The sequence below is a fragment of the Mustela nivalis genome, assembly GCF_964662115.1.
Source record: "Mustela nivalis genome assembly, chromosome: 3".
Taxonomy (NCBI): Eukaryota; Metazoa; Chordata; class Mammalia; order Carnivora; family Mustelidae; genus Mustela; species Mustela nivalis.
Window position 1 is genome coordinate 111,555,342 of NC_139022.1, and position 14,891 is coordinate 111,570,232.

Sequence of the window (14,891 nt, forward strand, 5' to 3'; positions counted from 1 at the left end):
GGCTGATAGATTCCTGCATCTCATAAAATTCCCCAGCAATTTTGTTGGGTTTATTTTGGTATTTTGGAAATACTTCTACCTAATTTAAGTGGCAGACATAAAAACAATATGAAAAAATAAAATTATAAAAATAAACTATACTATCACCATATACTTTAGAAAGAATATTTCTTTTTACTTAATTTTTGCCTCTGGTCTCTATTTGAATTATATTTCTAATAATTGGTTTTTTTCCCCTTTCTTAGGTATGTCTTCAGAAGACTATCAGAAATGCCAGAGAGAAATGTAAGAACTAACATTTTAAAGTTGTGCTTTTGAAAACCCTGTGTTCTGGGGCGCCTGGGTGGCTCAGTGGGTTAAGCCACTGCCTTCGGCTCAGGTCATGATCTCAGGGTCCTGGGATTGAGCCCTGCATCGGGCTCTCTGCTCAGCGGGGAACCTGCTTCCTCCTCTCTCTCTCTGCCTGCCTCTATGCCTACTTGTGATCTCTCTCTGTCAAATAAATAAATAAAATCTTAAAAAAAAAAAAAGAAAAGAAAACCCTGTGTTCTAATAGTTACATACCCGGAGTGATTATTAGCTCACAAATTCAGGTGTTCATTTATTCATGGTTGGTTGAGGAATCATTATGTGCCCAAAGTATGCTAATTGCCAGAGATATATTGTAATGAATGAAATTGATTAAAAACAAAATTCTTGCCTTCATCAAGTCCACATTTTAGTTGGAAGAGGTAGACAATAAATAAGTGAGTAAATTTATACTATTCTATGTGGTAATGAATCCTATAAGAGAAAAAGTAAAATGGGATGAGAGAGCATTGGAATGGAGGTTCACTATTTTAAGTAGTGTTGTCAGAGAAGTCGTAACTGAAATTTGAGCAGAAACCTAAAGAAGACAGAGCAAGATGTGTGACTCATAGGAGAGAAGAGTAATAGTTGGAGCACGAACCCACGGCAAGAAGGCCTGGGTGCTAGGAGTGGAATGTGGGAAGAGGAGAAAGGAAGTGAAATAAGCAGCAGACATCATATCACATAAGACAATGTAAGTGAATATAAGTGGATTGGAAAGCCTTTGAAAGGTTTAGAAGGGTGACATGATATAACTTCGGTTTTAGGGGCACCTGGGTGGCTCAGTGGGTTAAAGCCTCTGCCTTCCACTCAGGTCATGATCCCGGGGTCGTGGGATCAAGCCCTGCACCGGGCTCTCTGCTCAGTGGGGAGCCTTCTTCCTCCTTCTCTCTGCCTGCCTCTCTGCCTACTTGTGATCTCTGTCTGTCAAATAAATAAATAAAAATCTTAAAAAAAAATAACTTAGGTTTTAAAAGAATCACCCTGGCTGTTGTGTTGAGAATAGATTATGAAGAGACAAGGAATTAGGGAGATTATAGTTAGGAGACTGTTGTCATAATCTAAGCAAGAGATATTGGATTAGAGTGGTGAGAGTAAAGGTGGAGAGGTCAGATTTTGCATATATTTTGAAAGCAGAACTAACAGGATAGACTGTTACTTGTTGATGTTCTGAATGGTAGAGTCTGAAAATAGTGAAGACTGACTCCACGGTTTTGGCTTTAGCAACTAGAAGGATGGTGTTGTCATTTATTAAAATGGGAGAGACTAAAGAAAAGCATTCCTGAGCAAAGATCAAGGATTTGGTTTGGGGCTTGTAGACTAAGGGGTAAGGCAAATGTGAGAGAGACGGTACCTAAACTGAAGGAGGTAATCATAATCTGGATCATGAATGGCCTTAGGGACAGGGATTTTTATTTTCTCTTGAATGTGATGGGAGTCTCTGAAAGATTTTCAGTAAACCTATAAAATATAACAAAAATTTTAAACACTTTAATTTGCAAAGTTTGAAGGAACTTGAAAAAATTCATACAAGTTTAAAAACAAATCCAGGAGACACCATAAAGGAAAATGACAAGACAGTCCGTAGGATGGAATAAAATATTTGCAGATTATATATCTGATAAGGGACTTGTATCTGTAATATATAAAGAATTCTTGGAGTGCCTGGGTGGCTCAGTTAAGCGTCTACCTTTGGCTGGGGTCATGATCTCAGGGTCCTGGGATCAAGCCCCACGTTGGGCTCCCTGATCATCAGGCAGGCTGCTTCTCCCTCTCCTTTACAGTCGTGCTCTCTCTCTCACTATCTCTGGTTCTCTCTCTCTCTCTCAAATGAACAAATAACACCTTAAAAAATGTTTTTAAAAAGAATTCTTAACAACTCACAATAAAAGGAAAAACTCAATTTAAAAATGAGCAAAGGATCCAAACAGGCATTTCTCCATAGAAGATACATAAATGGTTGAGTTTCATTCTTCTACATATAGCTGTCCAATTTTCCCAGCACCATTTATTGAAGAGACTCTCTTTTTTCCACTGTATATTTTTTCCTGCTTTGTCGAAGATTATTTGACCATAGAGTTGACCATAGAGACCATCTGGGCTCTCTACTCTGTTCCACTGGTCTATGTGTCTGTTTTTATGCCAGTACCATGCTGTCTTGGTGATCACAGCTTTGTAGTAAAGCTTGAAATCAGATAACGTGATGCCGACAGTTTTATTTTTGTTTTTCAACATTTCCTTAGCAATATGGGGTCTCTTCTGATTCCATACAAATTTTAGGATTATTTGCTCTACCTCTTTGAAAAATACCGGTGGAATTTTGATCAGAATAGCATTAAAAGTATAGATTGCTCTAGGCAGTATAGACATTTTAACGATGTTTATTCTTCCAATCCAAGAGCATGGAATGGTCTTCCATCTTTTTGTGTCTTCTTCAATTTCCTTCATGAGTGTTCTGTAGTTCCTCAAGTACAGATCCTTTACCTCTTTGGTTAGGTTTATTCCTAGGTATCTTATGGTTCTTGATGCTATAGTAAATGGAATAGATTCTCTAATTTCCCTTTCTGTATTTTCATTGTTAGTGTATAAGAAAGCCACTGAGTTTTGTACATTGACTTTGTATCCTGCCACGTTACTGAATTGCTGTATGAGTTCTAATAGTTTGGGGTGGAGTCTTTTGGGTTTTCCACATAAAGTATCATGGCATCTGCAAAGAGAGAGAGTTTGACTTCTTCATTGACAATTTGGATACCTTTTATTTCTCTTTGAAACTCGACCATTCTCTTACAACGTACACAAAGATAAACTCGAAATGGATGAAAGACCTCAACGTGAGACAGGAATCCATCAGAATTCTAGAGGAGAACATAGGCAGTAACCTTTTCGATATCAGCCACAGCAACTTCTTTCAAGATATGTCCCCAAAGGCAAAGGAAACAAAAGCAGAAATGAACTTTTGGGACCTCATCAAGATCAAAACCTTCTGCACAGCAAAGGAAATAGTCAACAAAACAAAGAGGCAGCCCACAGAATGGGAGAAGATATTTGCAAATGACAGTACAGACAAAAGATTGATATCCAGGATCTATAAAGAACTCCTCAAACTCAACCCACACAAGACAGATAATCATATCAAAAAATGGGCAGAAGATATGAAGAGACACTTCTCCAATGAAGACATACAAAAGGCTATCAGACACATGAAAAATGTTTATCATCACTAGCCATCAGGGAGATTCAAATTAAAACCACATTGAGATACCACCTTACACCAGTTAGAATGGCCAAAATTAGCAATACAGGAAACAATGTGTGTTGGAGAGGATGTGGAGAAAGGGGAACCCTCTTACACTGTTGGTGGGAATGCAAGTTGGTGCAGCCACTTTGGAGAACAGTGTGGAGATTCCTTAAGAAATTAAAAATAGAGCTTCCCTATGACCCTGCAATTGCACTCCTGGGTATTTATCCCAAAGATACAGATGTAGTGAAAAGAAGGGCCATCTGTACCCCAATGTTTATAGCAGCAATGGCCACGGTCGCCAAACTGTGGAAAGAACCAAGATGCCCTTCAATGGACAAATGGATAAGGAAGATGTGGTCCATATATACTATGGACTATTATGCCTCCATCAGAAAGGATGAATACCCAACTTTTGTATCAACATGGACAGGACTGGAAGAGATTATGCTGAGTGAAATAAGTCAAGCAGAGAGAGTCAATTATCATATGGTTTCACTTATTTGTGGAGCATAACAAATAGCATGGAGGACAAGGGGAGATAGAGAGGAGAAGGGAGTTGAGGGAAATTGGAAGGGGAGGTGAACCATGAGAGACTATGGACTCTGAAAAACAAACTGAGGGTTTTGAAGGGGTGGGGGTTGGGAGGTTGGGGGAGCCAGGTGGTGGGTATTAAGGAGGGCACTTATTGCATGGAGCACTGGGTGTGGTGCAAAAAACAATGAATTCTGTTACGCTGAAAAGAAATTAAAAAAAGAAGATACATAAATGGCAAAAAAAAATACATGAAAAGATGCTCAGCGTCATTATCCATTAGGGAAATGCGATTCAACTTGAATGAGAATCACTTCATACTCACTAGGATGGCTATAATTAAAAATACTGATAATAACTATTATATTGTATATGGAAAAATTGGTACTCTCATACATTGCTGGTGGGAATTTAAAATGGTGAAGGTGCTTTGGAAAATAGTTTGGTAGTCCCTCAAAAGGTTACATGTGACCCAGCAATCCTCTCCTAAGTATGCATAACTGAGAAAATGGAAACACATGTCCACATAAAACCTTGTCATGAATGTTCACAGAAACTTTATTCATAATAGCCAAAAAAGTAGAAACAGTCCAAATGTCTATCTGCTAATGAATGCACAAATAAAATATGGTATAGACATAATAAAATAATAAAAAATGAAATTCTGATATATACTACAATGTGGATGAACCCCAGACATACTCTAAGTGAAAGAAGCCAGTCATATAAGAGCACATACTTTATGGTTGCAATCATATGAGGTATCCAGAATAGACAAATCTGTATAGACAGAAAGATTAGTGATTGCTTAAGTCTAGGGTGTTTGGGAAGAAATAGGGACTGGCTGCTTTATGGGTATAGGGATTCTTTTTGGGGTGATGAAAATGTTCTAAAATTAAATGTATGACAGTTGCACAACTCTCTAAATATATTAAAAGCCATTGAATATATACTTTATATGGGTGAATTATATGATATGTGAATTGCATCAATAAAACTTAAAAAAAGCTAAGACTTAGGAAACCAAGGAAATATCATTTTTAATAGAAAATACAGGTAGTAAAGATAATAGACCAAAAATAAATAAGCTATAAGAATTAAGAGTCAGATGATTTAATTGAACCACATTTTGGCTCTCAGCTTTTTGAGATACAAGGAAAAGTCCTATAGCTACTTGATAGATTTTGTTTCTGTCAAATAATGTTACAACTCTTACTATCTTATAAGTTGATTTTTAAAATTAGAATGAAATAGTAGATGGTACAATGTTATCTTCCTTGGTGGGTCTTTATGATTTAGGTATTCTGTGCTGATGAGTTTATGGGGGTGAGGATTGCTATACTTTTATACGGCAGATCTCTGTAGAACTTTTACATTACTCAGTCAAAATTCTTGCCTGTTATCCCACCACATGCCTATCCCACAGACATATGCATGATAATATTTCTGTCTTAGAATAATCACTTTTGCAACAAAGAAGAAGGATTAGAAAAAGTGATTAGATTGAAGGAATGTCTTTTGTAGCATTTCAAGTGAGGGTAATTAGGACCTGAACTTTATCAGCAAGGACAGCAAAAAGGGAAAACTTCAGAACAATTCAGAAGGGATAATCAGTAATTTTTAATGTTTGGTTGGTTAAGGGAGGAAGATGGAGGTCCGACATGGTTTCTAGCCCTCTGACTTAGGAAACTGGGTAAATGATGACTAATTCATTGGATGAAGGAACACAAACAGAAAAGCAAGAGTGAGTTGGCATGACAGATAATTTTAGTGTGGAAAATACTGAAGCACCTAGAACACTTTGAGGTGGTTTTAATGGGCAAGTAGTTAAATATTCCAGCCTGGTTAGCAAGGGAATGATTCTGGGCTGAAGGGATCATTGTCACCCTAGGAAATTGTGTGGAGTGAGAAAAGAATAGTGTTAGTGTGAAAGCCTCCTTACAAATATGCTTGTATCTAGGTGGTAAAAAAATTTCTGAAGAAAAGGGAATATTTTACAGGCATACCTCATTTTATTTGTACTTCTTATTGTGCTTCACAGATTTTACATTTTTTACAAATTGAAGGTGAGCAACAATGAAAATTCTGAAGATAAATTATTAACGTCACCAGAGAGAAATAATGATATATAATTTTAAATCCCTTCCACAATTTACAATGCAATATATTTTTAGGAAGAAAGGAGAGTTTGGATAGTAATAGTAATTATACCACTTTTGACTATTAGTTATTTTTGACATTCTCTTTAATTAAGTACACATTCACAAAATTAAAATCCTACAACTTTGACATAGTACCTAATAAAGAAAGGGAGTTTTGTTTATATTGATGAAAGATATGTATATACTCAGTTCAACGAGTGTTGCCTATATATCGCATGGAGCAAATGTAATACAGTGCTTGATTATGTGTATCTGATCTTATTTTCTGTCCCCCCTAAATGTTGCCCTATCTTTAAAAAATAAAATGTACCACATGGTTATATAGAGAAAATAGAGCTTTCATCTCTTTTCTCTTCCCTTCCCTTCTCTCTTTCCTTTCCTTTCCTTTGCTTCCTCCCTTTCTCCTTGCCTCCCTTCCTTCCTTCTTTAAGTTTGTATGTATGTATCTATTTATTTGCTTCTCTATTTTTAAAGGTTTATTTATTTAAGAGAGAGAGAGTTCAAGCTAGGAAATGAGTAGGGGGAAAGGAAATAAGCAGACTGCCCACTGAGCAGGGAGCCTGATGTGGGGGCTCAATTCCAGGACCTTGAGATCATGACCTGAACCAAGACCCGACCTGAATCAAGAGTAGGACGCTTAATGGACTGAGCCACCCAGGCACTCTTAAAATTTTTATTTAAATTCCATTTAGTGAACATGAAGTAGAATATTAGTTTCATATGTAGTTTATTTATTTTTTAAATTAACTGACTTCAATTTCTCATAGGCTCTCCTATCCCTTCTCTCCTTTTTAGCTTGGAAATGATGAGTTAAACTTATTAGTGCCATCCATTTACTTCCAGTTAAAAGTCTCTTTTGGGTGAATGCTGAATCTTACAGATTTTTTCCCTTATTACATATTCCTGAGTATGGCATATAGGTAGATTATCATACCTCTTGATTTGCCTGGGACTGTCCTAGTATGTGTCTACTGTTCTGACATAAATTTTAGTAGAACTCCCTTTTACTCTTGGAAAGGTGCCAGTTTGAATAAATGGTCACCCTAAATATAGGTTCCTTATAGGTACAGGAACAAGCCAGAGCTGGGGGATGGGTAAAGTTGGGGCTTTGAGGTTGTTTGGGATCCACATGTTGTCTCTGGACTTATATTAATTTATGGTAGAGGTTTTAAGACTGGTTCTGTACCTGGGCTAGACTCTGCTGATAAAATTTTTGGTGACCTTACTTCCTTATTTAGGGCCTGAGATCCTCCATTGCTGATTTCATTCTCAACTTACCTTTTGTTGCTACCCAAAACTCCTTGGATGTCTTTGAAGTCCTCCAACTATATTTTAACTTGATTGCCTTTCTGTAACCTTTGTGGTAGAGTAGTGGTAGTGGCCCAAGTCAAGTATTTTGGTTCTAATTTGAGTACCTTCTGCACTGCCCTTGGTATTTGGAACCTTGAGAACTCATTCACAATCTACAGGAATTAAGGGACTCTCAAGGGGGGGCTAACTGAGGTCTCCTGAACACTGAATAGTTCAAACTCTTATTTTGATGTTGAATTTCTGCCCTTTGTGGATATCTCCACCTAGAGTGAATTTGGCACATGCCCCCTCTGTTTTTGGCTTACTCTTCACCTCTTCTAATGTCATCTTTGTACCTATTACTCCCGCTTCCAGATTTAGGGCTTGATGTAGAGAAGTCAGTTCCCACTGTCAAACTGCTTGTTTCCCAAGACGCTGTCCCCTTTTTCTTAGCAGTAGTCCTCTAGGCGGAAGGCATGGAGCAGGAATCTATCTTTGGTCACATCCTGAATTTTTTTCTACACTCTGTAGCAAATAGTAAAACTCTGTGGTTTTCACCTACATATGTTAAGAGGAACTTGAGGAACGTACCAGGATATTAAATGTGGTTTTCAAGTAGTCTTAGAGCTTGAACAGGGACCTCAATAGATGAAAACAAAATAAATTGACAGGTACCCCCATTCCTGTTTTTATTACCCCCAAATGACTGTTTTATTATATAAGAGAATACCATAAAAACAATGGGATACACCTAAAAGTTCATTCAGGGGCAAGAAAGCACTATTTTTGACAGGATTTTTTAAAAATGAAAATAGGATATGGGGCGCCTGGGTGGCTCAGTGGGTTAAGCCGCTGCCTTCGGCTCAGGTCATGATCTCGGGGTCCTGGGATCGAGCCCCACATCGGGCTCTCTGCTCAGCAGGGAGCCTGCTTCCCTCTCTCTCTCTCTCTGCCTGCCTCTCCGTCTACTTGTGATTTCTCTCTGTCAAATAAATAAATAAAATCTTTTAAAAAAAATGAAAATAGGATAGAGGGACGCCTGGGTGGCTCAGTTGGTTAAGCGGCTGCCTTCGGCTCAGGTCATGATCCCAGTGTCCTGGGATCAAGTCCCACATTAGGCTCCTAGCTTGGCGGGAAGCCTGCTTCTCCCTCTGCCTCTGCCTGCCGCTCTGCCTGTGCTCGCTCGCGCTGTCTCTCTCTCTCTCACTCTCTCTGACAAATAGATAGATAAAATCTTAAAAAAAAATTAAAAAAAATAAAATAGGATAGAATAAAATTGGGTTTTTTCTTTATTTTTTTAAATTAACATAATGTATTATTTAGGTTTCAAGGGTACAGGCTTGTGATTCATCACTCTTATATAATACCCAGTGCTTATTACAACACATACCCTCCCTAATGTCCATCACCCAGAGTTACATAATCCCTACACTCCTCTTCCCTCTAACAACCCTCAGTTATTTTCCTTTGATTAGGAGTCTCTTATGGTTTGTCTCCCTCTCTGGTTTCATCTTGTTTCATTTTTTCCTCTCTTCCCCTATGATCCTCTGCCTCATTTCTTACATTCCACATATCAGTGAGATCATAGGATAATTATCTTTCTCTGATTGAATTATTTCACTTGGCATAATGCCCCCTGGTTCCATCCACATTGTTGCAAATGGCAAGATTTCATTTTCTGATGGGTGCGTAATACTGTGTTGTGTGTGTTTATGTATATATACCACAACTTTATCCATTCATCTGTCAATGGATATCTGGGCTTTTTTCACAGTTTGGCTATTGTGGACATTGCTGCTGTGAACATTGGGGTGCAGGTGCCCCTTTGGATCACTACATTTACATCTTTGGGGTAAATACCCAGTAGTGCAATTGCTGGGCTGTAGGGTAGTTCTGTTTTCCACTTTCAACTCCGTACTCCAGAGAAGCTGCACCAGCTTGCATTCCCACTTGGGTTCCACTTTCTCCACATCCTCACCAACATCTGTCATTTCCTAACTTGTTAATTTTAGCCATTCTGACTGGTGTGAGGTGGTATCTCATTGTGGTTGACTTATGCTTCCCTGATGCTAAGTGATATGGTGGATTTGTTCATGTGTCTGTTGGCCATTTGGATGTCTTCTTTGCAGAAATGTCTGTTCATGTCCTCTGTCCATTTCTCAATTGGAATATGTGTTCTTTGGGTGTTGAGTTTGATAGGTTCCTTAGAGATTTTGGATACTAGCCCTTTATCTGATATGTTGTTTGCAAATATCTTCTCCCATTCTGTCAGTTGTCTTTTGGTTTTGTCAATTATTTCCTTTGCTGTGCAAAAGCTTTTTATCTTGATGAAGCCCCAGTAGTTCATTTTTGCCTTTGTTTCCATTTCCAAAATTTTTTTTTGCTTACTGAATTCAATTGTTCAATAAGCCGACAATAGGAATTTAGAAAATTTTCTTCTCGCATTTGGTTTTCAACTCCATTGTCTTGCCAGGAATTCAGAAATCCCATTTTGGTGGTCAAAGGCTGAGCTTTGGTCCTTTGGTATTCCTCTTGTAATTCTTTTATACACATTTCAATAGAATTGGGTGGTATAATTTGTAAAAGACAAAAGGATAGGGGTGCCTGGGTGGCTAAGTCAGTTAAGCAGTTAAAGTTAGGTCATGATCCCAGTGTCCTGGGACTGAGCCATGCATTGGGCTCCCTGCTCAGTGGAGAGTCTGCTTCTCCCTCTCCCTTTTCCTCTGCCCCTACCCCCACTGATGCTCACGTTCTCTCAAATAAATAAATAAAATCTTTAATAAAAAGAGAGAAAAAAGGATATTAATTTTTTAAAAGTATTATATTTAATGTTACTTGAGATAGTTACCACAAGAATCCTAGGAAACAAGATTGCCTTTTTTTTTTTTTAAATAAATGAAGGAAACAAGAGTCAAGACAATTAAGTAAATTTCCAAGACCACTCAAGTGTGAGTAGCAGAACTGGGCTTTAACCCTAGGTCTGTCTGATTCTGAACACTATACCTTCCCCTCTATTTGTATCGTCTCACACTGAAAAATATATAAATATATTGCTTTTTATTATTAAACTACTTTTTCATATAGATACAGAAACATTTTTAACCAGTTATATTTTTTCTAGGACATTTGATATAAATATAAATGTTATTATTTTAAGTATTACTTGAGGATTCTCAAAAGTTACTGAAAGATTAAGAGAATAACCATTAATTTTTTCTTATTATAGAGTGATGACATTAGCAGACCAAAATATTACTTCAAAACCAAAGAGTACTTCACATTCAGAATCAGGTAATAAATACTAAAACTAATCATCTTCATAATTCTGTATTTCTTTATTTTTGTGACAGTACAGCATATTTTGATAAAATTGGTACCTCAGGAAACTGAGTGCTTTTTAGCTTGGTTGTATTTTAAGAAATGAAGATACGTGATATTAGAATGAGGGTCTTAACTATCCCTGTAACACCCTTCATTAAGTCATTTCATAAACATTTTCTGAATATGTACTCTGTGTTAGGTGTTGCTATATTTACAGCAGTGAGGAGTGATATAAAGTCCTTGCCTCCTGAGTTTCAGTCATGGGAAAGGAACATAATCGATAAACAGATATATTGGAATTATGTGTGATGATTGAAAATAAAAATCAACATAGTACCTTGCATAATAGACACTAAATAATTTAGTTTATTATTAGGATGAACTTAACTAAACATTTCCAACCTTTTTAATTTATGCTATCAGATTGCTATTTTCATTTCCTGAATCAAGTTTTATAGCATCTGTTTTGGGGTAAACTTGAAGAATTGCTGATTTGGCTCTTAATAGGTATGTTTATATAAAGAATAAAGTTTTTTTTACATAATTGTCACTTTAAGAAATTCTCTTAATCAATATTTTCTTCCTTTTTTTTTTAAAGTTTGTTTTTTTAAAATTTTTATTTATTTCACAGACAGAGATCACAAGTAGGCAGAGAGGCAGGCAGAGAGAGGGAGGGAAGCAGCTCCCTGCTGAGCAGAGAGCCTTATGTGGGGCTTGATACCAGGACCCTAAGATTACAACCAGAGCCGAAGGCAGAGGCTTTAGCCCACTGAGCCACACAGGTGCCCCAACTTAATCAGTATTTTCTACATGCCAGGTTTTATGTTAGGATTTCTGAGTATAAAAATGATTAAAATAGTTGCTGTTCTTTTTTTAAAAGATTTTATTATTTATTTGACAGAGAGGGAGAGAGAGAACACAAACAGGCAGAGCAACAGGCAGAAGGAGGGGGAGAGGCAGGCTCTCCACGAAGCAGGGAGCCCAATATGGGGCTCCATCCCAGGACCCTGAGATTATAACCTGAACCGAAGGCAGATGCTTAACTAACTGAGCCACCCAGGTGCCCCAATAGTGACTGTTCTGAAGGAAATTAATCAAGTGATATAAACTAAACTTGTAAAAACACACATCTTTTAAAGGAGTAGCTGTCGTTCACCCTAGAGGGTGAACATTAGAAGGGGGATTTGTTTAATAAACCTAAGAGGGAATTTGTGAACAAGAGAAGAGAGATTATGAAAGGGAAAGTGGTAAGCATACCAAAAACAATCATGATTTTATTTAGGTCTTGCCCAATAAAATATTTTGCTTTGGTGGTAGAAAATGTTTTTTGTAAGGCCTAGTAGTAAGGGAAAATAGTGATTCTGAAATTATGTATGCTTTTGTATTCTTTTATGTAATTGATTAACTTGAAATTTAAAATTAAGTTGTATCTTGCTCAAGAGGTATTTTTTACTTCCTTAATTCAACAAACCTATCTTTTTTCCAATTGTATGTCAGGTTCTTTACTAAATGTTAGAAAATAGTCTAATCATAGAGACAAATAAACAATAAATTATTTCTCAGGTAATTCCTGCTTATTTGCAATCTTATCTACCACTATTAATGATTAAATATGGGAGTTCCTCAAGGTTAGTTCGTAGATTTTAATCTTTTTGAAATTAACCTTTGATATGTATAGGTGTCCTATAAAAAGAAGGGCTTCTGAGTTTTCTCTCATTAAAGATTATCCTCTGAGGCTAAGACCTTTATATGCAGGTGCCTTCTAAACATCTCCCCTTGGATGTTTCAGAGATACCTCATCACACTATTTATTAATTCCATTCATTCAACAAATATTTATTAATCACCTACAGTGTGACACAAAGTATTTTAGTTGCTGGGGAACATGACGGAGACCTTGCCCTAACAGAGCTATGTTATAGTAGAGGAAGAAAGACAATAAACAGTTAAATAAATATACAACAATGTCAGGAATAAGAGTACTGAAGGGAAATAAAGCAGGTAAAAACAGAGTGTGACTAGAGATGCTATTTTAAACACGGTAATAGGATAGGACTCTCTGAGGAGATTATATTTGTACAGAGCTTGAATGAAGTGAGAGAGTGGGTCATGTGAAAATCTGTGACAAAGCATGCTAGGCAAAGGAAAACAAAAACAAACAAACAAACAACAAAAAAAAAAAACAAGAGAAAAGACCAGGAGATGGAAATGAGGTTTGCATGTTTGATGAATAGAAAAGAGGTTAAAATGACTGGAGCAAAATCAGTTTTAAAAAAAAGAATGACTTCAGTTGTGTTCAGGGAGAAATCGAATGGTATAATGTAGAGTCTCCTATGCCATCATAAGAAGCAGGGATTTTATTCTAAATGTGCCTAGAAACACATTTTAGGGCAAAGGGATGACATGATTAGGTATATTTTGAATGATCACTCTGGCTACCATGTGGAGAATTGTCTAAGATGGCAAATGAAAGCAAAGAGACCCTGTTAAATTATTGTGGTGGTCAGATAGTGGTATATGAGACCAAAGTGGGAGCAGTGGTCTGATTCAGAATCTATCTTAAAGCAGATGTGCCAAGATTTTCTGATGTGGCTAGATGTTGCACGAGAGAGGAAAATAGAAGTTAAGGATGAGTCTAAAATTATTGGTTTTAGCAGGTGGATGAATGATGGTATCATTTCTTGAAATGGGAGCACTGGAAGACAGAGCAAGTTGGGAGACTGATTAAGAGAATTTGGTTTCAACATTAAATTTGATCTGTCTACTCATGTACTTAATATTTCACGAAATAACACAGACACAAATATGTATGTATTGTGTAATTCTGTACATATGAAGTTCAATAACAGGCAAGAGTGTTTTATGTAGTAGAAGCAAGAATAGTGATAATCTTTGGAAAGGGAGTCCTGACTGGGAAAAAAAACATATAGGAAACTTCTGGGGTGTTGGAAATATTTTATATCTTGATTTGGCCAGTGACTATATAGGTGAATACATAGACATTTAAGATTTGTGCCCATTACTGTGTATGTGAAGTGCTTCAGTAAAATATTAAAACATTTGGAGGGTTATTAGCCTTCAGATAGAGATGTCATGAAAGCAGTTTGTGACACAGGAGTCTGGAATTTAGGGCAGAGACAAGCTGTATCTAGATAAGTATCTAGAGTCAAGAATATAGATGAGATTGGGGCACCTGGGTGGCTCAGTGGGTTAAGCCTCTGCCTTCGGCTTGGGTCGTGATCCCAGGGTCCTGGGATCGAGCCCCACATCGGGCTCTCTGCTCTGCGGGGAGCCTGCTTCCTCCTCTCTCTCTGCCTGCCTCTCTGCGTACTTGTGATCTCTGTCAGATAAATAAAGAAAAAAAATCTTAAAAAAAAAAAGAATATAGATGAGATTACCTAGGAAGTGGAATAGAAAACAAACATGCAAAAAGAATGTAAATGGAAGACTCCAACATTTAGAACTAACTGAACATAAGTTAGCAAGAGATTAAATAAAATAAAATGAGCATTGAAAACTGAGAACTGTCACGACCAAGACCAAACCTGGTCTTCCAGTGTCCTCCTTCTTAGTTACTAAATGTAGCTTAGCAGACCAGAAGCATGAGATCGTCCTTGACACCCTCATCTTTGTCACTTCCTTTGCTTAATGTATTACCAAATTTTGGTACCAATTTCATCTCTTACTAAACTCTCAAAACTACTACTTTTCTCTACCTTAGGAGATGAAGATGAGTGGAGTAAGTAGTCTCAAGGATTGCCAGATTTAGCAAATAAAGATACAGTATGCTCAGTTAAATATGAATTCAGATAAACAGAGAATAATTTTTTTAATATGGTATCTACTTTATTTATTTTTTAATTAAAATAAATTGTATTATTAGCCCCAGGGGTATAGGTAAACAGTGAATAATTTTAATATAATTTTGTCATAAATATTACACATGCTATACTATTACACAGCAAACACACTAAAAAATTATTTGTTTATCTGAAATT

At 36.9% G+C, this 14,891-nt stretch overlaps 1 protein-coding gene across 1 annotated transcript in view; it reads left to right on the top strand.

The window, feature by feature from the left end:
* The window catches only part of MEIKIN (meiotic kinetochore factor), a gene marked incomplete at its 5' end in the record, with an annotated part of 87,586 nt that overhangs the window by 29,252 nt on the left and 43,443 nt on the right, over nt 1–14,891 (top strand). Inside the window, 2 exons of the mRNA XM_082723374.1 lie at nt 246–285; nt 10,799–10,863. Coding sequence (XP_082579500.1) covers nt 246–285; nt 10,799–10,863 — 105 coding nt within the window. The remainder of the gene's footprint in view (nt 1–245; nt 286–10,798; nt 10,864–14,891) is intronic.